At 43.2% G+C, this 24,029-nt stretch overlaps 1 protein-coding gene across 1 annotated transcript in view; it reads left to right on the top strand.

Annotated features, from left to right (window-relative positions):
- The first annotated feature begins 23,295 nt into the window (after window positions 1–23,295).
- Window positions 23,296–24,029, top strand: part of MAD2L1 (mitotic arrest deficient 2 like 1) — a 10,502-nt gene continuing 9,768 nt past the window's right edge. Inside the window, exon 1 of the mRNA XM_027853746.1 lies at window positions 23,296–23,400. Coding sequence (XP_027709547.1) covers window positions 23,328–23,400 — 73 coding nt within the window. The 5' untranslated portion in view covers window positions 23,296–23,327. The remainder of the gene's footprint in view (window positions 23,401–24,029) is intronic.

Genomic DNA, 24,029 nt, shown 5'->3' with positions numbered 1-24,029 from the left:
CATCTCTTTAAAGGAAATCTTCTTAAGGGAAGGGACTATTTCATTTTGTATCTCTGTATCTTCTGTACCTAGCCTTGTGCCTGACACACAGTAGACAACAGATCTTTGTGGACTGATTAATTCTCCCCCAAGATAAAGGACATTCTCTTATTAAAATGAAAAGGATGTCCTTTTATTAAAGTGATCCAAAGCATAGCCAAGAAGTAGATCTATCTGGACCTCAAACTGGGGGGCTTTCTACCCCCACCCCTCAATCTGACGATGACCTTAACAGACTTAAGGCACTCCACTAGTCTTAACTAAAATACTATTACAAATCAGTCAGGATAAACCCAAGTAGAAGAAACGAAGTATTTATTAAGCACTTACTTTGTACCAGGTACCGTGCTAAGAACTTTACAAATAGTATTTTATTTGACCCTTACAGCAGCTCTGGGAAGTAGGTGCTATTATTATCCCCATTTTGCAGTTGGGAAACTAAGTCAGACAAAGATTAACTTGCCCAGGGTCACACATTTAATAAGTATCTGAGGCAGGACTAGGGTCTTCGAGACTCCAGGCTGAGTGACTGTGCTACTTAGCCGCCTCCAGCAGCTAAGAAAACTATAGTTTTCTGTCATCTTTTATTCTATCTTTTTCCTTTTAAAATTGTATTGATTCCTTTAGTCTCTATATCACCTTCATTTCCCAATATAGCTTTCCCTCAACCCACTGCCAGAGAGCTAACCCCTACCAAATAAATAAATAAATATGTAAATAAAAGAATGAATGAATGAATGAATAAGGCAGGGGGAGGGTGGAATAGCTCGGTAGAATCAACCAAAACATCATAAAAGTCTAACATTATTTATAGTATTCCCCACCCCAATCTCTCAACTCTGCAAAGAAGGGAAGGCAGTACCTTCTCATCTTCCTTCTGTGGGCTTCAGCTTGGTCATTGGAATTTCACAACATTCAGTTTGGGACCTTTTTCTTGTTCATCATTTGTACATCATTGAAGTCATTACATATATTATTTCCCTGGTTCTGTTTAGTCCACTTTCTATCAGTTCATATAAGTTTTCTTGTGCTTCTCTGTACTCACTCATTGCCTTTTACAGTAAATAATATTCTATTATATTCATGTGCCATAATTTCTTTAACCAGCCCCCACTTGATAGCTCTCTATTTAGTTTCCAGTTCTCTATTACTACAAAAAGGAGGCTATTATGAATACTGGGGTGGATATGAGTTCTTTCTTTTTATCACTGACCTCTGTGGGATAGGTGCCTAGCAGTGGGATCTCTGAGTCAGTCTATGGTCATTTTAGTCATTTCCTTAACATAGTTTTGGATTTTATTATTAAGAAAAGTCTGTGGGGGCAGCTAGGTGGCCCAGTGGATACAGCACTGGCCCTGAAGTCAGGAGGACCTGAGCTCAAATCCAGCCTTAGACCAAAAAGTTGACATTTGCTATCTGTGTGACTCTGGGCAAGTCACTTAACCCGATTGCCTAAAAATAAATAAATAAATAAATAAGAGTCTGTGGCCTTAAAAAATTGCCAGAAAGATTTCTAGACTTGACATCACATTGCTTCCCTTTGTTCACCTGCTTGAGTTTTAGAAAGTTACCTAGAAAAATAAAATAACCCCATAAATTTAATGTAATTGGATTTCAGGGGTCTGTGAAAAGTTGGCAAATGATTAGTGCCAAGCTTCTCACATTACAAGCTGTCTGTTTTTAATGTTTTCTCCAAGGTCTAATCAAATGGAATGGATGATACCATCACTGCAGAGAGAAGAAGATAGGGCCCAGAATGAACCTTCAATAGATTTGATGAGATCAAAGTAATTTCCATCACAAAAATCCTGGCAGATCTGACTTTTACACAGAAAGCTGTTGGGACACTTCTCTCCTGGGTCTAGGCATGACCCAGAAAATAAAGGAATGACATTCAAATGACCCTAGCAAGTCTTTTCTTCTCTTGTTTTTCTTGGCTACCTTGCAAAGGTTCCAATGGACTGCTTTTCATTGTTTCGGGAATCCAGAAAGGAAATAAACCCATTCTTCTGTGTCCTCCTGGATTCTTTATTTATTTTATATGCTCAAGGGGCACTGTAGGGAGCCAGGGAATAAATTCCTAAGGAGAGTTTTATGGTTTAACATGGCTCCCTTTTGAAATCTTTGATTCATAAGGAAAGAAAATATCTACCTATTGTTGTAATTAAATAAACCCAATTTCTAAGTTTAGGTTTTTATTATTAGAATATAAAAGGTTGTCTTACAGGCTATGATATTCAATCATTTCCTTACTAAATATCATCAGTTAAAGTATTTCCACTGAGTCAAAAGAGGGATCTATGGATCCCATGATGATGTCAAAAGAGCAAAAACAATTTTTTTTAAAACAGCTTAATATTTTTGTGGTACCGTTACCACTAAAATTCAATGTTAACAAATTTTAAAAAGCACATTATACAAGCTAAAGATGCACAACATTTATTGAAAAGGAAAATTAGACACTATTCCTTGTCTGTCTTAAAATCACACTTTAACTCATGTTCCAAAAAGGTCTGGGACTTAAAATCTTTATGTGGGTTGATTTAGATGTTCTGACAGGCTAGACAAACCGATCACAATTTTCACTTTGACATGGCTAGTTCTTTCATTTGTTTTAGTTTATCCAGTCCAGGCAAAAGACAGTCTCCAGAAGCATTTTCTCTGGTTTGAAAGTGTTCTCACCCCATATGCCCACTGCACTTTGCCTTCAGTACAAAACTGCTTTGGAAACCAAGCATTCATTGGCTTAAAACAAGGCATCTGCTGTTAGGGAGATTGATTATTCCAGGGCCTGACCTATTTGGGAGATTAGATATGGTTCTCTGCTCTGGACAGCATGGTTTATAGAAAAATGGGGCAGAAAAAAAGAGGGGAAGGACTTTTCCTGGACTCTCACTGGTTTTTACAAAATTTTAACTAAAGCAAACAAACCAAAACGGTGATAAATTCTGTTTCTAATGGTGGCAAAGGGAACAATATTAAAAGACCCAAATTTAGTGAAAGCACCAACCCACATTCTACTCTGTAACGAGGTAGTGAGCATTTCCATGCTTTGCACCAGCCAAACATCACCCCATAATATGCAACTGAGCCAATACTCCTATTTTAGAGACAAGAAAGAGGAGACATAGAGATTAAGCAAGTCCCCACAACCATGGAGCTGCTTTCTTTCCTTTAGGTGTGTTAATATGCATGCCTCCCTCTGATGGGGAAGGGAGATGGGGGGAAAGAAACCCACTTGTTTCACACAAAGAAAGCTTCCTGGCCCATCTCGAGGTTGTATCCATTTCAATGTAGCTCCTGCCTTTGAGGTGGCAGTGTTTTCACAGACATCACCTCATGGCTGGGGCTAACCAGACCTTTGTTAATGCTATTCACCAATATCTCAGACTCAGGTCATCCATCCAAAAACGTGACAAAGGCCCCAGATTCTCATGGAAATTGCACCGCCCAAAAGAACTGCCCCCTCCGTCCACACAGACACAGATTCATGACCTACCCCTGTTATTTGTGTTCCCATCTTTTGTTTTCACCTAATCTGTCATGCTCAGGGAAAAAAAAAGTTCACTCACAGGCTTAAGCAAAACTTTATGCTTTTATATAGACCATAAATCATAGGAACAGCAACCTCCCTGGGCAGTCAGGGATCACAAACAAGGTAACAAATGGTGACGTTTTTAACCCAGAGAAAAAAAGGTGATTTTAGCAAAGCATCCGGATTCTATTTTCCAAAAGAAGAGTTGCTTCTCTCTGCTTATTTTTCACCCTTTCTTGAACATCTCTGAGAAACCAGTTTTGGGGTTGTCCTCTTTCATTGGAGGAAAGAGAAAGCAGCCTCTGAGCAGAAGCACGGGAGAAGAAAGGGTGTAGCTAAGGATTTCTCATCACACTGAGTCAGATCTTGAAAAAGACCTGGCAGGGATGCAAAGCCCTCGAAAGTTCCGAAAATCGGTCCACGTGGAAGCGGGGTTGTGGTGGCCAAATGCGGCAGGGGAGGTTCTTCATTTGGACACTCTGCAAAGATATGAGACTCCAGAATCCTTTGAATTTTTCCCTGTTAAATAAATGTGCATAACCTTTGATAACCAGAGGCATGTTGGAACCAGATGAGACAGACCTCACGAGAGTCTATCGTTAAATTTTCAGTTGTGAGCATTTAACACCTTAGTAATTAGCAAATGCTACAGAACAGGACTTGATTTACTGCATTGTTGACAACCTAGACTTAAGAAAAAGGTGGAGAAAATGTTTAAAAAAAATAGAATGCGCTTTAAAGCAGCCACTTTTTTCTTTAGAAAGTCAGTCATTAAACATTTGCTAGCACCCCCCTGGAAGGAAGGAAGAAGTCGTGTAGCCCAACGGGAACTGGCCAGCTGAGTTGCCAGCGGAGCGGCTGCCACTGCTACGCACACGTCGTTGTTTGTCCCAGGAATCCTGAGGCTTTTGCCCTCCCAGGTGGATTTTCTTTTTTTTTTTTTCACTTGGTAAAAGAGAGGCCATTCTTTGCCTCATTTTTACCTAGCCTTAATCACTGAATGGGCATTGCCTCAGACAAACTGAGACCTGGGAAAGACCTCAGCCTAAAAAGACCAAGGCCTCCCACTGCATCCTGGGCCGTCTCAAGTAGTCCTATCTATATCTATATCAGGCCACTGGACCCAGGCAGCTCCGGAGGAGAAAGTGAGGCCAGTGACTTTGCACCGCCCTGCCTCACTTAAATCCAATTCACTTGCAAGTCATGACATTTCCCTCCTGATTCATGGTCCTCTTCAAGAACCAAGGACAAACAACAAAACAACGATAACAACAGCACATCCCTGTGACTGTCCCATGAATACGGAAAATGCTAAATCTCACTTTTTTAAATGAGTCTAGAACATCTTAAGTTATTTTGAAAGCGCTTTATTATGAATTTTTGAAGGACATGTTAGCAGAGCCAAACGATAGAGGGTATGAATGCTATGAACTTAATGTGCTTTTTCCCTTCAATGTCCATCCTTCCATCCTTTTAAAGGCCCTTTTCAGAGAAATACCAGGTTGTTCTGATTGCTCCAGAAAATCAAGGTTCCACAGTCATGGAAGATAAAGACAGATTTTTTTTTGTTTTAAGACTAGGTCTCCCTATCTAGAAATCATAGTAGTGGATAGAGTGAGCTCAAACTGGGCCTCAGATACTTACTGGCTGTGTGACCTTGGGCAAGTCATTTAACCCTGCTTGCCTCAGTTTCCTCATCTGTAAAATGAGCTGGAGAAAGAAATGGCAAACCAGTATCTTTGCCAAGAAAACCCCACATGGGGTCATGGAGAGCCAGACACAACTGAAATGACTGAACAACTTCCTATCTGGCCCAGGCCAGAAGTACAGGCGCTAGTCCATAGTCTGATTCTACACAAGAGCTTTGGGCCAGCTTGCTCTTCCTTAAGCAGCCTAATTGGCTTACTTAAATAACAGAGCTCAAGAGATCTGCCAGTGTCGGCCTCCCCTGTAGCTGGGATTTACCGATCCGTTCCGGCAGTGAGGAATGATTAAAGGTGCAGGATACTGGAGTCAGAATGTTGACTTTCTTACCAATGTGACCTTGGCCAAATCCCTTAACCTCACTGAGCCCAGTTTCTTCATCTGCCAAAGAAGGGGGTTGGACCAGATAAGCATCTAAGGTGCCTCCCACAGGAGATCATTTGATCTGAATGAATGTGATGCTAAAATAAAAGTGTGTTGGCATTTTCCAGAGAGGATAGTTAATCACAGAGCAGATTTTATCATCAAACCTTCATTTTAATGAGTACAAAAAGTAACTCAATTAAAAATCCATTTAAGTGTATGGTGTAAAGCAATTATTTATCTCAATGGCAAGAAAATTCCAAAGAACAGTGGGGTTGCCCTGAGACATCATGCATCAAAAGTAGGGATAGTTCCTTTGGATTGTGGAATAAAATGGCGCCTTTTAGAACCAGCCAAAACCACTTGCTTCTTACTGATAACCTCAGTGACATTAGATTAGCCAAGGATAGACCAGAGAAGCAAAAACTCTCCAGTGTCCAAATATATTCTCACGGTTTTGGCCTGGAATAACCTCCTTCCCACTCTTTACCCGGCGCACTTCCTGATTCAAATGTTACTTCCTCCAGGAAGCTTTCTCTGAACTCCGAAGCCATAACTCATCCCCTCAATCCAATTTTATCATTTGTTTTCTGCCTCTTCAATACATGTTGTGAATTACTTACTATTATCACTATTGGGTGTATGTGTCTTTTGTCAGAATCAATGTTTTATTAATTTTTTATAATTATTCATTCACATTTATTTGAAACTTATTAATTTTGTTAAACACCTACCATTTGCCAGACACTGTGTAAAGTGCTGGGGTTACATAAAGCTGCTCTCAAGGGGTTTACAATCAAATGGGGGAGACAAGCACAGCCAGGCACTGTGCTAAGCCTGGGGATACAAAAAGAGGGAAAAGACAGGGTAACCGGCCCCCCTTTTAAATTTCTTTTTATGAATCCAAACTTCACAGAACAAATCCCCATAGAACAAATGAAGGGATTTGTTCTATAAAATTTGGACTCAATCAAAAGGCTGAACCCAAGGACCTAGAAGGCCACATGTGGCCACGAGGATACAGGTTCTCTGCCCCAGATACTAGACCTTCACCACCAATACCTAAGTTTCAGGTCATCTGTACAAAATGTGACAAAGGACCTGGATTCTCATGGAAATTGCACTGAACCATATTCAACTATGAACATAAGTCACAAAGGAGGTGACAACCAGCTTTAGCAGATGAAATTTCCTCACCCACAAGTTCCTTACACCCAGGAGATCACAGATCTAGCCACTACCATTATTTATTGCACTAGGAAAAACATGATAGGTGGGGGACAGGAAATGTCAGGGAAAGGAAACGACAGATAAAAAAAAGATAAAATTAACAAGTGATGAATATTTAAATGAGTTCAGCATGTAGTTCTTAGACCCGACTGCAGAGAACTCACTTTTCTTACTCCCTTGAACCCTCCCCCATTCCTTCAAAGTCTCGTCCTTGATGCCAGTCAGCTCATTTTCTACTTCTCTTATTATAGCGAGGTTGTGGCTTGTCTCAGTCTTGTGAAATTTACTTCCCAAACTCCCAACGGGTGTAGAAGCCTAGGGCCTAGGGCAGGTGGTTCCCTTCTTTAGCCTACCTGTTTGAGTATCCTCACTGATTCTTCAGCCAGGACCCGCTCCTCGTGGGACAGGGAACGTCCCACCCCACACGCACTCTCACCTTCACAGATGAAGATTTTCCCCTAACTGAGCCTCACAATGTCTTGACTTCTGACCTTTGGTCTTCCACACCCTGTATTCCATTCTGCCCACCAATTTTAGTTTAAATCTCCTAAATAAAACATCACTTCAGTCATCTGAGACAGATTTCAAACGCAAGATCGAATTTCTGACTCCTGTTCCAGCACTCTACCCACTACACAACCTAATATAAACACGGTACGTCTCCTTTTGTGCAGGGGAAACACAGCTGGGTGTGTGGGCCATCCTTGGAGTCAGGAAGCCACGGGTTCAAGCCTCACTTTTGACACAAACAGGCTCTGTTAACTTGGGCAGTCATTTAACCTCTTCGTAGAGATCATTTTCTACCTCAGTTCTTACCTAACTCTTGGTCACTGAATGGACATTGCCTCAGACAAACTGAGGCCTGAGAAAGGACCTTAATTTAGAAAGGCCAAGGTCATCGATGGCATCCTGGGTCATTGCCAGTCATCTTGCCTTTTGTCTTGCCACTGGACTTTGATGGCTCTGGAAGAGGGAGCGAGGCTAAATGAGTGTAGCTCTGCCTCACTTAAATCCAATTTACATACACACACACACACACACACACACACACACACACACACACACACATCAGGACGTCACCATTGTGACGTCTTTGGGTCTTCCTCAAAACAGGACAAACAACAAAAACAACAACAACCTCTCAACGGTCTAGTCAACTCGGTGAGTTTCAGAGAAGTTTTAACCGGAATTGGTATGGGGATCTCTTCGTTTGGGAGCTCTTTATCAGTGAGGTCACGTGTCAAGTCTCTATCCTCCCTCAAGGCACTATCCAGAGTCTCTACTCAACTGTTGGGAAATCGTGCTATACAGTATTGTAAACAGTGTCAAGTATCTGTGGAAAATCCCCAAATTATGGCTTTTACTGATAGTTTTTTGCATCCTATAATTTTGAAGATTTATTTTTCCATCTGCCCAAATTGCTGGAGTGTTCTTATTTTTATAAGGATTGCAAAGGACTGACTTCCCCATCTCTATTCAAATAGTAGAGAGGAAAATGTGATCTCCTCTAGTAATGCATCCAGAAATAACTCACTAAAATCATGCAAATAATGAAATATGGTAGATGTAAACTAGATTGATTACAGTTAATATAAGGTTATAAAAGTGTTTAACATGTTTAATTTACTTGTTTCTGTTTTTAATAGCAACCACGGTTTACTAAAACTTAACAGGAGCTGGGCTCGTTCCATTTCTGGCACACTCTGGAAAAGCCCTGGGCTGTTTTAGATTTTATGCTAATTTGAAATCTACTGAGTTGTCAGGATACATAGGCAGGGGAACCATCCCTTCTGGGCTTGTTAGGGTATGTTCATGTATTCACATACATCCATATCTATATATGCACAGCCTAGAAACTGAGGACTTTCTTGGGGAATATATGTAATATATTAAACATGTCTAACATGAATACATGCATAAGATTCAAAACTACCTACTTAATAACCTTTTTGCGAATCCCTAAAAATGAAAATTCTAGAAAGATGACAAAAAATATATTTTCACTATTAACCAATGGAATTCACTATATAAGGTAAGTATTTTCACGTGTGAAAGAGCCAGAGGGAAATTTTTCCCTCTAGAAGTTGCCACATTAACTTAGGACATAGCAACCTTTATTTTAACATTTAATATATTCCAGTTAAAAGTGGACCATTCTTATGTAACTGGACCATTACCAGTTCAATTGGGCATTTCTGCTGACCTTTGTAGGCCACAATTGATTAACAAAAAGTTATAGTTTGAATTCCTCTAACATTATCATTATGTGCAGGGTTTGATAAGTAAGGATTAAGAAGCTCTTAAGAACTACAGAAACTGGGTTTTTTTTTGTAAGTAGTATTTTATTTTTTTCCAATTACATGTAGTGATAGTTTTCAACATTAATTATTATAAGATTTTGAGTTCCAAATTTTTCTGCCTCCTTCCCTTCCCTCCCTCCTCCCCAAGATGGTAAGCAATCTGATATAGGTTACTCATGTGCAATCACGGAAATATATTTCCACATTAGAGACTGGTTTTTTAAAAAAGGAATCTTTTACACTTAATTCTTAAGCCCTTAGAATTGAGAACCATAAATTATAAATAAGCAATTTCTACAAAAAAAAAAAAAAATCCCATGTCCACAAGATAATCTTGAAATAATTATAATCCAGGGAATGGGTTGTAGAGTTTTAATTTTATCTCTTTCACAATAAAGTAGATTTGTATGTACAACAGATCAAACAGAATGCTTAGATTTCTGGAAGCACCATTTTAGAAAAATGGGGCCACAGTATTAGGTACACTTCTTCATGAAGTCATTTGGGGTTCCAACTCATTCCCCTTCAAAATCAAAAGTCCTAGAGATCTCTTAACAAGTGTAGATTAAGGCACTGGAGTGGGTGAATCTCACCTAATATTACAGCCACAACTTTCAATGAGATAAAAGTGAATTGGAGACCAGGGCATGAGGGAGATTTAATGAGTATTTGAAAGCTCATGGACTTTCAGTAAAATTTTTTGCTCAGCACAAACATGTGCATCTATTTTTCAAATGAGTTACACAAGTTAAGATTATAAAGCTTAATAGTCACCCTAGGGATGGAAAAGCAACTCAGAGTAATAGACTGATAGCTGGTCCTTGAGTCAGGAAGACCTGGGCTTCCTTGGTCTTCTGGTCAAGCCCTCCCTCTGGCACATATTGGCTGTGTGTCCCTGGGCAGTATGTTTGCCCTGAACAGATCTCTGACACTATAAGTTGTAGACCACCAGTCACCCCCCAACATTGGTCAATGGAATTTTCTCCCTAGAGTTCCCTATTCCAATGAAATCCTAAGTCTGAATCTGATAAGAAAAGGATTCCAGTCCATAGGATAAAATCAGAAGCTCTCTCCTGGTGGCCAACCTGGCTTGCTTATTGGAAAGATGTCACTTGACCTACCAGCTCCAAGCCAAGTGTGAGGGGTGGAATGATAAGTTTCATTTCCAGCATGAAAACAGAGAGTGAGTGAATGGATGAATGAATGAAGCATTTATTAAACGTTTATTTAATGCTTCATGCTGTTCTTAGTACTGGGAATATAGAAACATGTGAGACAGTGACTGCCCTCAACAAGCTTATGCTCTAACTGAAAAAGATAACACATAAAATGTATAGAGTTGGAAAGCAGGGCCATAGGACTGAAGCAGTTTGGAAATGGCAGACAAGTGATTGTTGTGAACTGATTCTGGAAAATATAAAGTGAAAGCTCCCCTCTCGTCAGAGACCAGGCAGAGGAAAAAGGCCAGAATGTAAGAAGGAAACTGAGGTGGCAAAGATGAGATGCACAATTACTCACCTTTTAAATGTGTGTGTGGGGGGCAGTCTTTTAAGTTTTATCACCTCTGGCTCTCTGACCAATGGGTCTAGTCATCTCTTTCTTGCTGTTAACACAACAAAGAGGCCTCAGAGCTGGTAGAAAGAAGAAAACGAGAATAGTGTGTCGTTGGTACTCTGCCAGAAAAGAGATAGTTCCCCCAAAAAAATCATTTTGAAAAGCCAAAAGAAACGTTACATGCTGGTTCATTACACCCTTCCCACTGCCTGTTGTTCCTCCTTCGCTTGGGAAGAGGACCGGTGACACCACTGGTGATGGCTTGACTTGCTCGTGAATTGCACTGAATTGGAGAATCCCATACGGAGCTGGAAGGGACCCCGGAGGCCAACTACTTTAGAGATGAAGAAACAAAATCAGCTTGCTCAAGGTCACATAGGTAGTAAGCAAAAGAAGTAGCATTTGAACTCAGTGGTCCTTGGACCACTGAGGCAATAAGTATTCCACTTCACCATGCTTTCTAATGAAAGTCCTTTTATGTGTTCCTGGAGAGAAAGCTTAATAAAGACTTACCCTAGGGTCACTGGCCTCTCAAGTTCCCTTTAGTCCTCCGTTCTTGGCCTCCCCACCCTCCCACCTCACTGCAAGGTTCACATTTTTATGATAACATTCCTTCAGGATATACATCAAAATCATCTTTTCTTTATCTGAAGATGAACTCCACTATAAAAGCACAGATAACAAATAAACAAGGTTTAAAGGGAGCAGGAAACTCCCAAGGGTAAGGAGGCCAGTTCTCCAGGCAGAGATGAAACGGAAAGTAGATTATTTACCAGGGCCCTATAGTGGGGAGGCAAGCACAGGCATTAATTGTGATTAAGCAAATCACTCCTTAAGCTGGTCTGTGATTCAGAGAAGGCTCTAATGGCTTAGGGTTCCATCCTGGTCAGGGAGAGATAATATTTAGAGAGCGCTTTGCAAAACCTTAAAGTGCTATTCATGCTAACTAGTAAAAATGCTAGCTAGCAGCAAGGGCAACAGCACCCTTCACTTGCAATCAGTAAGCTGCATGTCCACAACCCCTCTTTTCTTTAGGTTCTCAAGCATCCTTTGTCCCACTCATTTTTTGCCTCCCATGATCCTTCACTTGTCTCCTTGCCAATAAGGAGCTATAAAATGAATCAGTTTTTTTTTTTTCCTATAGCTGAAAAGGACATTAGAAATAATAGAGTTTAAGCTTTTTAATTTGCAATTGGGGAAGCAGAGAGCAAAAGTGGTTAAAAGACTTGCCCTGATTACACAGGGGTAGGTAGTGGCAGATTCGGAATCAAAATTCAGATCATCTGATTCTCAAATTAAATTAGCAAACATTATTTATTAATATATTAATACATATTAAATTAGCTTCTATATATGCTATATGAACCCAGAGGAGAAAGAAGGCCAAACATTAGTGGACAAGGAAGTGTGATCTTTAAAGATTTATCTACTGCAAAATTTCTTTTATCCCTACTCTTACCATTTTTATGAGCACTGATAGGCACTAGTCCTTGGAGGAAGCCAATTCCATGATGAACCAGAAGTGATCAACAGGCAGCCACCTATGGCTTGACTCTCATGAGATGGGAGGGGAAGGGGGAAAGAAGGAGGAGGAAGAGGAGGAGGAGGAGGAGGAGAAGGAGGAGTAGGGGAAGGAGGGGGAGGGGGACAAGGGGAAGCCCACATGTGTCAGACTTGAGCCTGAGTCTGGTTCCCTCTTCACTACACTCAGTTTTGATGCCACACAATTTAAAGTGGCCATGAGGACACTCATGCCTTGTTGACATACTTAAGTAGATAAAAATTTAAGTATACTAACTCTCATTTAAATATTAATTCTTATCTGACCTATTAAAATTGCCTATACTACTAAAGAAGAGCCCTTTCTTTCCAACAGCTTTCAGGGAGAATAGAAGTTCTGGAAGTAGGGACACATTTTGGTTTTTGTCTTTTGGTTCCAAGCATCTGGCAATGCCCAGGACATAGTAAATATTTAATAAATGCTTCTTCAGTGAGTGAATGCTGTAGAGGGTGGAGGAGATCTGGGGATGAGCTCGATGAAGGTTCTGGTGCCTCTTACCTTCTATTTACTAGCTGTGTGACTCTGGGAAAGTCATTTAACCTTCATGAGCCTCAGACGACTCTCTAGGCCTCCCTTACTAGCTGAGTCAGTGGAGTTCCCTCACTTGAATCGCCCCCAAACCGATGAAATTATAGAAACTTCCAATATTCTTTACACAGCCCTAGTCCAAATATCATCACATCATTTTACAGAAGGGGAAATTGAGTCTCTGGTTAAATGACTCACTCAGAGGTACACACACATGAAAGTGTCAGAGGCAGAATTCAAACCCAGGTCTCCTGAGTCCCAAAGGCAACACTCCATCTGCCACATTAAGTTTCCCTGCAGATCAAAAGGAAGCACAGATGTACACTGAATACACACAAGATGGTCATTCATAGAAATCCTGGCTCTCAACCTGAGCTCTGATGTCCTATTTATTATTCAAGTGAGAGAGATCTATGCCATCAGCTTCAGCCACCTTCAGTAACTCCCCGATTCTCTTGCCCTCTGGTCCCCTTCCTCCACTTGCCCCTCATGCAATTACTGGATTCCTCTCTACTTTAAACCCTTCTGATCAGATATTGAACCGAATTGAATGTAACACACACACACACACACACACACACACACACACACACACACAAACACCCCCCATCTATGAGACACAGTGGATGGTGAACTGGTGGTCGAGTCGAGTCTAGAAGACTCTGGAATCCAGTCTCTGCCACAAACTGGCTGTGTGACCCTGGGAAAAGCACCTAACTTCTCAGTGCTCCAGGCAGCTCTACAACTAGCAAGCTGAAGAAAGTCACCCATCTGCCTAGGCAGAGAGAGAATTTCCTCACCAAAGAGTCCCCTAGTCCAGTGAAATCACAGTTCTAGACCATAAACAAACAAAGGGAAGAATGAACGAATGAGTCAATCAACCAATCAGTCAACAAATATCTATTAAGGGCCTGCAATATCAAGGTACTGTTCGAGTCGGTATTTACAGAAACAAAACATGACAATCCCTTACCGGAAAGGGTAGGTAGCGATGGGGCAAAAGAGACCACCAGCAACCATGGGGACCAGGAAAGGCATCAAGGAGGAAAACCCTGAGAAAGATTCTAAAAATTCTAATCCTAGGATGAGAAAGACGTCCACACAAGGACACTTTATGCAAATACATAAAGGAGAAAAAGGGCATGGGAAGATCTGGAAAAGCTAGAAGCCCCATTTTGACAAGGCATAGACTATACAAAGGGAAATTCTGGGAAGTAAAGGTGGAAAGGGAGTTTGGAACCAGCTTGTGGAGGGAGGGTCTAAAAGGCCAAGAGAAGGAATCTCCATTTTATTGGAGGCAAGAAAGTGTTCCTGAAGGGGAGTATAATATGCTTATGTGATAGCTAGAACCCTAGACCTGAGACCAGAAACAGCCGTGTTCCAATTACCTCACATACACACTCACTAGCTGTGTGACCCTGCCCCCAGGGACACTTAATCTCTCTAAGCTGCAGTTTCTTTATCTATACAATGAGGATAATATAGCACTGACTTCACAGAGCTGGTGAAAGGACCAAATGAAATAATATATCTATAGCACTTGGCAAACCCTGAAGTGCTATATAAATGTTAGCTATTGTTATTAACAAATCATGTGCTCAGACTCGGTCATAGGAAGGTTGTTTTGACAGCTGTGGAAGCGTTGTGTATTTAAATATTGTGCATTTATATTTAATACTGCTAGCCTGATGCCAATCCTATTTGGAAGATCAATCACCTTTGTAGTGTTTCTAATACATGGCGTCTCACATTTGGGTCAGGAGACTTTTGACCCCTGAATGACAGACTAGGATGTCTCTTTCTCCTTTTCCACATCCCACTTCCTGCTGACAAAGAGAGGGGGCACAGAGAGCAAAGAGTAAGACTCAGTAAAGGCTCTTCCTTAGTATTACTTAGAAGACTCAAAAGCAGCAGCAAAGAAAGGACTTAACAAGTATGTATCACACCCACCCCCCTTCCTTCCTGATTTACTGAAAACAAAATTACTCTTTTCTCCTAGGTAAATAGCATAATATAGCTAGGAGCTATCCTATACTTAACCCTAAGTTTAGACTTGACTCTAAGTATGAAATAGATTGATTCAATAGTATGGATGGTCTGGCAGAAGAGGACTGATGCAACACAATGTATAGCATTTATTATATAGGTTTTCTTGAAATGGAAATTTATTGCTGCATATTTTGAATCCTCTCACATTCTGCTGTACACATGGCAATGCTTTTTTTTTCTCTTCTTATTTTACATTATCTTAGCTTTAGTATTTAAGTTTGTTTCTTTTTTCTTTTCTAATTTTGTATTTAAGTTTAAAATTTAAAAAAAATTACAAAAATTAAAAAAAAAGATTGATTCAGGAGGCAAAGTCAATATGGAGGAGTGAAGTGAGGATTTTAGCCCAGCTCTCCCAAAATACCCCTCTAAATGACTTTAAAAAGACTGTGAAACCAAATTCTGACTAAGAAAAACAACAACATGTCACAATGAGTCATTTTTCCAGCCCAGGACAGCTTAGGAAGGCAGAGATGTCTATGGACACAGGGATAGAGGTTAGTTGGGAGTGTGGAAAAAAGTAGAGTGTGGCAGAAGTGGTCCTGAACTAGCTGTGGCTCTTGTAAGTCACAGCAGTAGCAGCTGTGGTGGCACTGGGAGCACCCAGCACACAGGGCTGGCAAGGGAGCTGAACACTTGGTCAGAAAGAGATTCCAGGGGACACCTGTGTTAACACCGGGCACAGGATCAGGCACCACTTGGCAACTGCAATGCCCATTACCCAGTTATGGGTCACAGTTCCAGTGTAGGGAAGAGTGACTGAGATCATGAGGGATCTGGGGCCTTATACATATAAGGACCAAAACATAGACCAGAAAAGTAGTGACCAGATCTCTATCCAGATTCCAACACTTTGGGAGTACTGAAAACTTACAGGTATTCACTGAGCTATAAAAGCAGTAGAAACTCATAGAAGACAAAAACTCAGGCCAGACATTCCCTAACCCCCAGAGGTGAGCAGAGCCCAATTATAACACAAAATCCAAAGTCAAGAAATGGGCTGGAAAAATGAGCAAACAAGGAGGAAAAAAGAAGCTGAGTATAAAAAAGCTACTATGGTGATAGGGAAACTCAAGACACAAACTCGGAAGAAGAAAATTACTTGGAAAAATCTACAAGCAAAGTTTCAACGTAAAATGCAGATTGGAAAAGAACCAACAAAAATTCCTAGAAAAGTTAAAGAAAGAGATCAAAAAGAAAAAAGTTATTAAAAATCAAAGAAAACCGTGTTTGTCTCAGTTTCCTCCTCCATAAAATGAGGTGGAGAAGGAATAGCAAACCACTCCAGTATCTTTGCCAGGAAAATCCCAAATGAGGTCATGAAGAGTTGCACATGACTCAACAAAACAACATTGGGGTTAAATAATAAATGTTTGAATATGGAATCATTCTTAAACAAAAAAAATCAACTAAGAGCTGTAGAGGAAAATTGGGAAAAGAATTATGAGCAATGCAAGAAAATTATGAAAAGAGAATTAAAAGCTTGATAAAAGAGGCACAAAAAAAGTCAAAAAAATAGTTCCTTAAAAATCAGAATTAGAAAAATGGAAACTAATAATTTCATGAAATACTAAGAAACAATAAAATAAAGTCAAAAGACTGGAAAAAATGAAGAAAATGTGAAATATCTCATCAGAAAAATGAATGACCTGAAAAACAGATTGAGGAGAGATAATTTAAGAATGATTAGACTATCTGAAAGCCATAAAAAAAGAACCTAGATATCATAATTCAAGAAATTATGAAGGAAAACTGCCCAGATATCTTAGAACCAGGGAGCAAAGTGGAAATTGAAAGAATCCAACAGTCACTTCCTGAAAGGGATCCCAAAATAAAAACTCCCAAATTCTAGAACTCCCAGGCCAGGGAGAAAATACTGAAAGCAACCAGAAAGAAACTATTAAAATACAGTTGAGTCACAGTCAGGAAAACACAAGATTTAGCAGCTACCAATATAAAGGAGCAGAGGGCTTGGAATATGATATCCTAAAAGGGAAAGAAGCTAGGATTACAACCAAGAATAACCTACCCAGCAAAACTGAGTATAATAATACTATGGGGGAGGGTGGGGGAGGGATAGCATTTAATGAAATAGAAGACCTTCGAGCATTCCTGATGAAAAAATGAGAGCTGAATAAAAAATCTGACATTCAAAAACAAGACTCAAGAGAAACATAAAAAGAAAAATATGAGTGAAAAACCACATGGGACTTATCCAACAGGAAAGCAGCAGGGGAATGGGCTAAGAGAACGGGGATGGTGATAAGAGGGAGGGTAACAGAAGAAGGTTGATTCAATCAATCAATAAACCAGCATTTATTAATAAACTACAATGTTCCAGGCACAGTCCTAGACTCTGGGGATACAAAGAATGAAACAATTCCTATTCCCAATGAGTTTATAGCAATGGAGAGAAGAAACATTCTAAATCATTTAGGATGCAGACCTACAAAAATCAGCAAGCATTTATTAAGCACCTACTATATGCCAGACTCTAAACTAGGTGCTGGGGATATAAAGACAAAGGTGAAACATTTCCTGCCCTTAAGAATTCTACTCGAGAGGAGATAAATGTTCACAGATAAGTAAATATAATACACAGCAAGTAGTCTGGATTCATTCTCCCTAAGCTCTGTTAACTACCATTCCCTCTCAGGCCTCCAAGAATACTACTGAGGAGACCGGTCAGGACAGAGGGAAGTCTTCCTCTCATGCTATCCATTTGAGCCCCCATGCTAGTGTGTTCCTCCTATTATCAGCCATCAGTAAATAACACGCCAGTTCCATTTATCCAATTAACAATAATTAGATTTTTACAAAGGATATGAACTTTGAAGATACAGCAATCACAGAAGTACAAACATTTCTTCTCCAACACTTTAGGGACACACTTTCTCTATCAGCTCAGTCTCTGTGGACAGTAGATTATTTATGCATGCTCTAAAGCTCTGTAAAGCATTTCTATAATTCATCATCAAAAATCAGGTTTCCCCAGACTCTTCCATGTGGAGGAATTGCATCAGTCAGGCACTCTGGCATGCTTATAAAGATTGCTCTCATTAGTCAGTCCTCTGTTATACACACCATGTCCTCCTGACTTCCTGCAGGCTCTCAGTGAGAGATACAGGTCACCAGATATAAGTATATATACAAAATAAATATGCTGTGATTGTGGAGGATGGGGGTGGGCTGCAACTGCAGGATCAGGAAAGGCCTCAAGTAAGAGATTGAGGCATTTGATGGGAGCCTTGAAAGAAGCTAGTTGTTGCACGAGGCAGAGGTGAGGAAGGAGAGGGTTCTAAGCATGGGAGACAGCTGGTTGATAGCACAGGAGGGAAAAGATGGAATGTCATCTGCAAGGAAGAATGAATGGGCCAGCCAGTGTTGAGTGTAGAACGCGTGAAGGGGAGGGATGTGTGATCAGGCTGGAAAAAGGGACTGCAGCCAGACTGAGGCCTTTAAATCCTAAAGAGAGGAGTTCACAGTTTGTCCTAAAGGCCCCAAGGAGGCAATGAGGCTTCTTATGAAGGAAAGTGATGTGGTCAGACCTGCACTCTTGGAATTTGAATTGGGTGGCTTTATAGAAGACAGATTGGAGAGGAAGGAGCCTGGAATCAGGAAGAACAATTAGGGGGGCTAACTCAACACAAGAGGAGATAAGGGCCTGGACGAGGGTAATTGTGGTATGAATGAGAGAGAACAGGATGGATGGGAGAGATGTCAAGCAAATGGAATCAAGACTTGGCAACTGATAGGATGGGAGGGTAAGAGGTGAATGAGAATGAAGAATCTGGGATGACTCATGACTCATGGGAAGAATCATGGGATTGATAACCTGGCGGTGCTCTTCACAGAAATAGGGAAGTTTGGAAAAGGAGTAGTTTGGGGAGGAAAGATAATGGATTTTGTTCTGGACACGTTGCATTGGAGATGCCTACAATCCATCCAGGTAGAGATGGATGCAGGCAGCTGGAAATGCTGGACTCGATCCCAGAAGAGATATGAGGGCTGGATATGTAGATCTGGGAATTGTCAGCATGGGAAAGATAATTGAATCCATGGGAAGTGATGAGATCACTAAAGAGAAGATGAATGTCCATGACGGAGCCTTAGGGTACACCCTTTTCTAGAGCAGAAAGAGACCTCAGAAGCCATCTAGTACGAAATATGAGATTAAGGCCCAGAGAGGTTAAACGAATTGTCCAGGGCCACACAGATGATAACTGACAGAGGCAAGATTTTAAACAAGATCGAGTCAATCAGCCAACATTAAGCACTTACTATGAGTTAGGCACTGTACTAAGTTCTAAAGATACAAAGGACAAGAATGGTCCCTGCCTTCAAGAAGCCCACATTCTAATGGGGAAGACAAGACGTAAATAACTAGGCCCATATGAGACATACACAGATCAGACCGAAGGTAACCTTAGGGGAGAGGGCACTAGCAGCTGCTGAGACCAGAAAAGGCCTCCTGGCCTAGCGAGATTTGAGCTGGCTCTTGAAGACAGCCCTGGAAACCACGGAGCATGGGGGCCAGCCAGAGCAGAAGCCCGTTCAAGGAAGCATCACGTTCATGGAAAGTGATTGTCGCTGAAGCATCTGGTAGGGCCTGAAATGTAAGAAGGCCGTGAAGGGAGGAAGGTGACAAGTTGAGAAGCCAAACCAAGGAAGGATTTTATCAGCTCCTTTAGGATTTTAATCTCAGGAGGTGTGAGCTCTGTTGCTATTCAAACCAGGCAATAACCACCCTGAGATACCCTCAAACCCTGTTAGTCTCTCTATTTCTTTAGATGGTGTCAGTGAGTTTCCACTTCCAAGCTCAGCCTGCTGTTTGATCTGAGGCAGGGTAAGGAAACTTCTTTAAACTCCATGGCACTCACCTCAAGTCAATCTTGGTCCATAAAATCACCACTAGGGTGAAACTGAGTGGAGCTGAAGACCTGCATCCTTCCCAGTAAGGAAAACTCTTGCTTTTCCAATGGGTCTGAATACAGTCATGCAAGGAGGGACATACACACATGTATTCTGATTGATTAACTCATACAACTGCCCATCCAATCACATACTGGGCAACATGTATTTTTCTTCCGCGTTCTTTTTTGGGTGAGGATAACCAAATGACTAGGGATGACCTGATACAATTAGTATACTATCTATACCACCAAAGCCTTTTTCTGATACATCATTGGCATACCCTGCATCATCACCAGAGGCACAAAAGCTTTCATCGATTCTACCAAGCCACAGAGGTTTTGGGTAAAGTAGCAAGAGGCAGAGTGTTTGAAGTCCATCCCTGACACTATCTATGTGCCTCTGGACAAATCCCTCTTCCTCTCTGGGCCTCGATTCCTCATCTGTAAGATGAGGCAGTTGGATTAGATGGCTATTAAGGGCCCCCTTGCTCTAAATCTATGATTCTATCAACACAGGCCAAGACTGACAGTATCTGCTCTTCAAGACTCAAATCAAATCCCATCTCACTAAGTAGAGTGAGTTAAGTAGATCAGAAGATGGAGGGCCAGGCAATGACATTTTCGATAAAAGTAACCCACAACACTGAAGAACACAGCTATATTTATTAGAAAAGGCAAGGCGTTTGAGGATGCCAGTGGGAGGGGGGAGAGGAATATTATAAATCATTCTACTCAAAAAGTTTGATCTATATGAATTCATAATTTCCTAGGTCTCTTTTTCATCACTATCAGAAGTTAGCAGAACTGTCTAAAATGAACATATTTTTAAAACTGGAAATGCTAGAACAAACACTGGGCTGTTAGGAGCTCCTGATTGCTTCCTCTTCTGTAATATAGAGGAGGGGAGGATTGTGAAAGAGAAGAAAGGAGTGTCAGAGGCACACCACTGATAACCTCCAAAGTCCTTCCTGCTTCTAAGAACCTAGTTTCCAAATTCTTAGGATTTTTAAAGTTGCCTGTTTCATAGCTAAACATTGCCATCTTCTGGCCAATTGGTTTAATTTCCAGAAAGATTTCTGTTAAACCCCTTTATTGGGGTCCCCTTTGTCCACAGAAGGAAAGTCCTATTTAAAATCAGTTCTTTTTCAAGCCAAAATTTCAAGAATGAAAGAGTCCTTCAATATTTTCACACAGCACTGAAATATGCACGAGGCGCTTCAATGGGATACAGAGCCAGGTCTAGAGTCAGACTCATCTTCCCAAGTTCAAATCTGACCTCAGACAGACTGTGTGACCCTAGGCAAGTCATTTAACCCTGTTTGCCTCACCTTCCTAATCTGTAAAATGAGCTGGAGAAGGAAATGGCAAACCACTCCAGTGTCTTTGCCAAGAAAACCCCAAATTGGGTCATGAAGAGTCAGACATGACTGAAAAATGACTTAAAAATTATTGGAAATCACAGCTGTCCAAAGATGAAATGCTGCAGGAAATGGTGGATTTTCCATGTAAAGAAGGCTTCAAGCAAAAGCTGGGTGGCTATTATTTGGACTGGTAGAGGGCATTCCCATACAGCTATGAATGGGGTCAGATGACCTCTGATGGGCCGTCCAACTTTCAGGTTCTCTAATTTTGTGACTGACCTGCTGCTGAGGTCACTTGCGGAGACATTTAGCATGAGGAGGTACTTGTAAATAGCCAGCACTTATAAAGCTCTAAAGGGTTGCAGAGAGCTTCACATCCCCACAACAACGCAGGGAAATAGGTGCTATTAACACCCCCTCCCCCCGTTTTACAAATGAGGAAACTGAGGTCCCCAGTCACACAGCTGGCCGACATTCTAGTCAGGATTCTAACTCAAATCTTCATAACTCCAACACTAGCTGTCCAATGCTTTTAAATGAACGTGGATTTCATTAATCACAACATCTCCATATATTTGCCTTTGTGTGGGTGTGTGAGCACACAAAATATTAGACAGTCTACGAGAGAAATGTTGTTTTTTTCCGTATATTGAGCAACGTTCTATCTTTTTGTGGGAAGTAAAAATTAAAATGACAATGTCTGGTACACGTGGAGATTAGCAAAGCCTGAGCAATCGTCCCAGTCCGGACACACCTTCAACATTCTGTTTAAACGGGGGCTACCACCGGTCATCTGGCCTCTCCTCTGGCCACTGGACTCGGATGGCTCTGGAGGAGAGAGTGAGGCTGAGGGCTCTGCACAGCTCTGCCTCACTTAAACCCAATTCACTGGCGAGTCGGGCCGGCCCCCTCCCGGCCCCCTCCCGTGCCCGGTCCTCTCAGGAACACAGGATGAACAACAACAGCGTTCGTTTGGCTTTAACAATCAGCTGGTACGTTTGAAAGGGAAATGATGCGGGCTCAGCGGTCCTGAATTCAAATTCTCGCTCAAGAGCGTCTCTGGGCAAACGGTTTAAACTCCCGCAGACGAGTATGGGCTTAGGAAAGACGACCTCCGAGGTCCTTCTCGCCCTGACCTCTACCGGATATTTACCAGACCTGGAAAAGGTCAAGGTCATGGCTACGAACTGGTCAGCGGGTCACGTGATGGAGCGAATCAGCCGCCCGGGGGGAGGGGTCACAAAGGCAGCGCCCGACGGCAGGGGGGGGGGCCCGTCACGGGGGGGGGGGGGGGCGGGCCAACGCGGGGACGCCGCGGACGGCGCATGCGTGGTCCAGGGCGAGCCGCTGGGCGGCGCCAGAGTGCACGGCACCGGCTCCAGGACGCGGACCGGCTGTGTGACCCTGGGCCAGTCGCTCGACCCTGCCTGCCTCAGCTTCCTCCTCTGCCAAACGGGCTGCAGAAGGAGATGGCGAGCCGCTCCAGCGTCTTCGCCGAGAAAGCCCCACACGGGGTCACGAACAAATGCCCGGAGGCGGTGAAGGTCGCAGCCCACTCCCGCTTCTCGTCCCGGGTGCGTCTGGTCCGCTCCTTCCGTAAATCCTCCGGGGGTGGGGAGGGGTCCCACCCTTCAAACAACAACCCTTTGCCTTTGTGGTTGCTAAAGGACATGCGCCCCTGGCTTTCGTGCGGGCCGAGGCGCTCACTGGCTCCCGGCCTCAGTTTCCTCATCTGTGCCATGGGCGGGTCACTGGCGGGCACTCGCTTTCTACGACTCTACTTCCACCGCTCACTTACGAGCCCGGGGTGCCAGAGGGACTGCGCCTGCGCAACGCACTACGCAGGGCGGGGTGGAGCGCGTGGGGAGAGGCCGCGCGTGGGGAGAGGCCGCGCCTGCGCCGAGGGACAGAGGCTTCCTTCCGCCCACAACAGGACGCAGGAGGTTGAAAGAGCGGCGGGAAGCGGCACGATGCCTCGTCGCGCCTGCGCGAGGGTGGGGGCCGTGGAGGAAGGCGCTTGCGCGGAGCGGCACGCTCGCGGCGGACGGGAGTGCGCGTGCGTCGAGCCCGAGCCCCGCCCCGGGCGAGGCGCGCGCGGTGACGCTCCCGGCGCGGTTGTTTTTGAACGTGGCGGCGGGGCTGCTGTGAGGGAGCTCGCGCTCGCGCCGCTGCGCCGTGACCGTGACCGTGACCATGGAGCGGCAGCTCACCCGGGACCAGGGCATCACCCTGCGCGGCAGCGCCGACATCGTGGCCGAGTTCTTCTGTGAGTGCCTCCCCCCCATCCCCCCGCGCAGAGCCCGCGCTGCCTCAGTGTCCCCGTGTGTTAAGTGGCCGCGGGGGCTCGTCTGCTGAGCCGGGAGCCCGGGACCGAGGCCTGCAGGCCCCCGCTCCCGTCGCTGTCCGGTCATTTCAGTCGGGTCCGAGCCCTCGTGACCTCGCGTGGGGCTCTCCGGGCGGAGTGCTGGAGAGATGAGGAAACTGAGGCAGGCAGGCCCACACAGCCGGTAAATGTCTGAGGCCGGATTTAACTCGGCTCCTCCTCGCTCCAGGCCCGGCGCCCTGTCAGCCGCCCGCCCCCTTACACGCGGGGAAACTGAGGCTCAGAGAGGGACTTAGGGCCCGAGAGCGGTGGGCACGGCCGGGGCCCCCAGACAGCTCTGGTGACAGACGGATGCCGAGGGTTGCTGTGGTGGCTGATTGTGGAGAACGGCCCGTCTGAGGGTTTGCGCTTCCCTGCGGCTGCAGCGGTGTTGGAGGAAGAGGCTTCAGCAGCGGGGTCTAGGCTGGTCTTTGTCTATCCGTCCATCTCTCCGTCTGCCCGTCTGTCTGTCTGTGTAACCGTCTATATGTCTGTCTGTCTGACTGTCTGTCTGTCTGACTGTCTGTGTATCC

The sequence above is a fragment of the Vombatus ursinus genome, unplaced genomic scaffold, assembly GCF_900497805.2.
Source record: "Vombatus ursinus unplaced genomic scaffold, bare-nosed wombat genome assembly UNPS02010193.1, whole genome shotgun sequence".
Classification (NCBI taxonomy): Eukaryota; Metazoa; Chordata; class Mammalia; order Diprotodontia; family Vombatidae; genus Vombatus; species Vombatus ursinus.
This window is presented reverse-complemented; position numbering and strand designations above follow the sequence as displayed.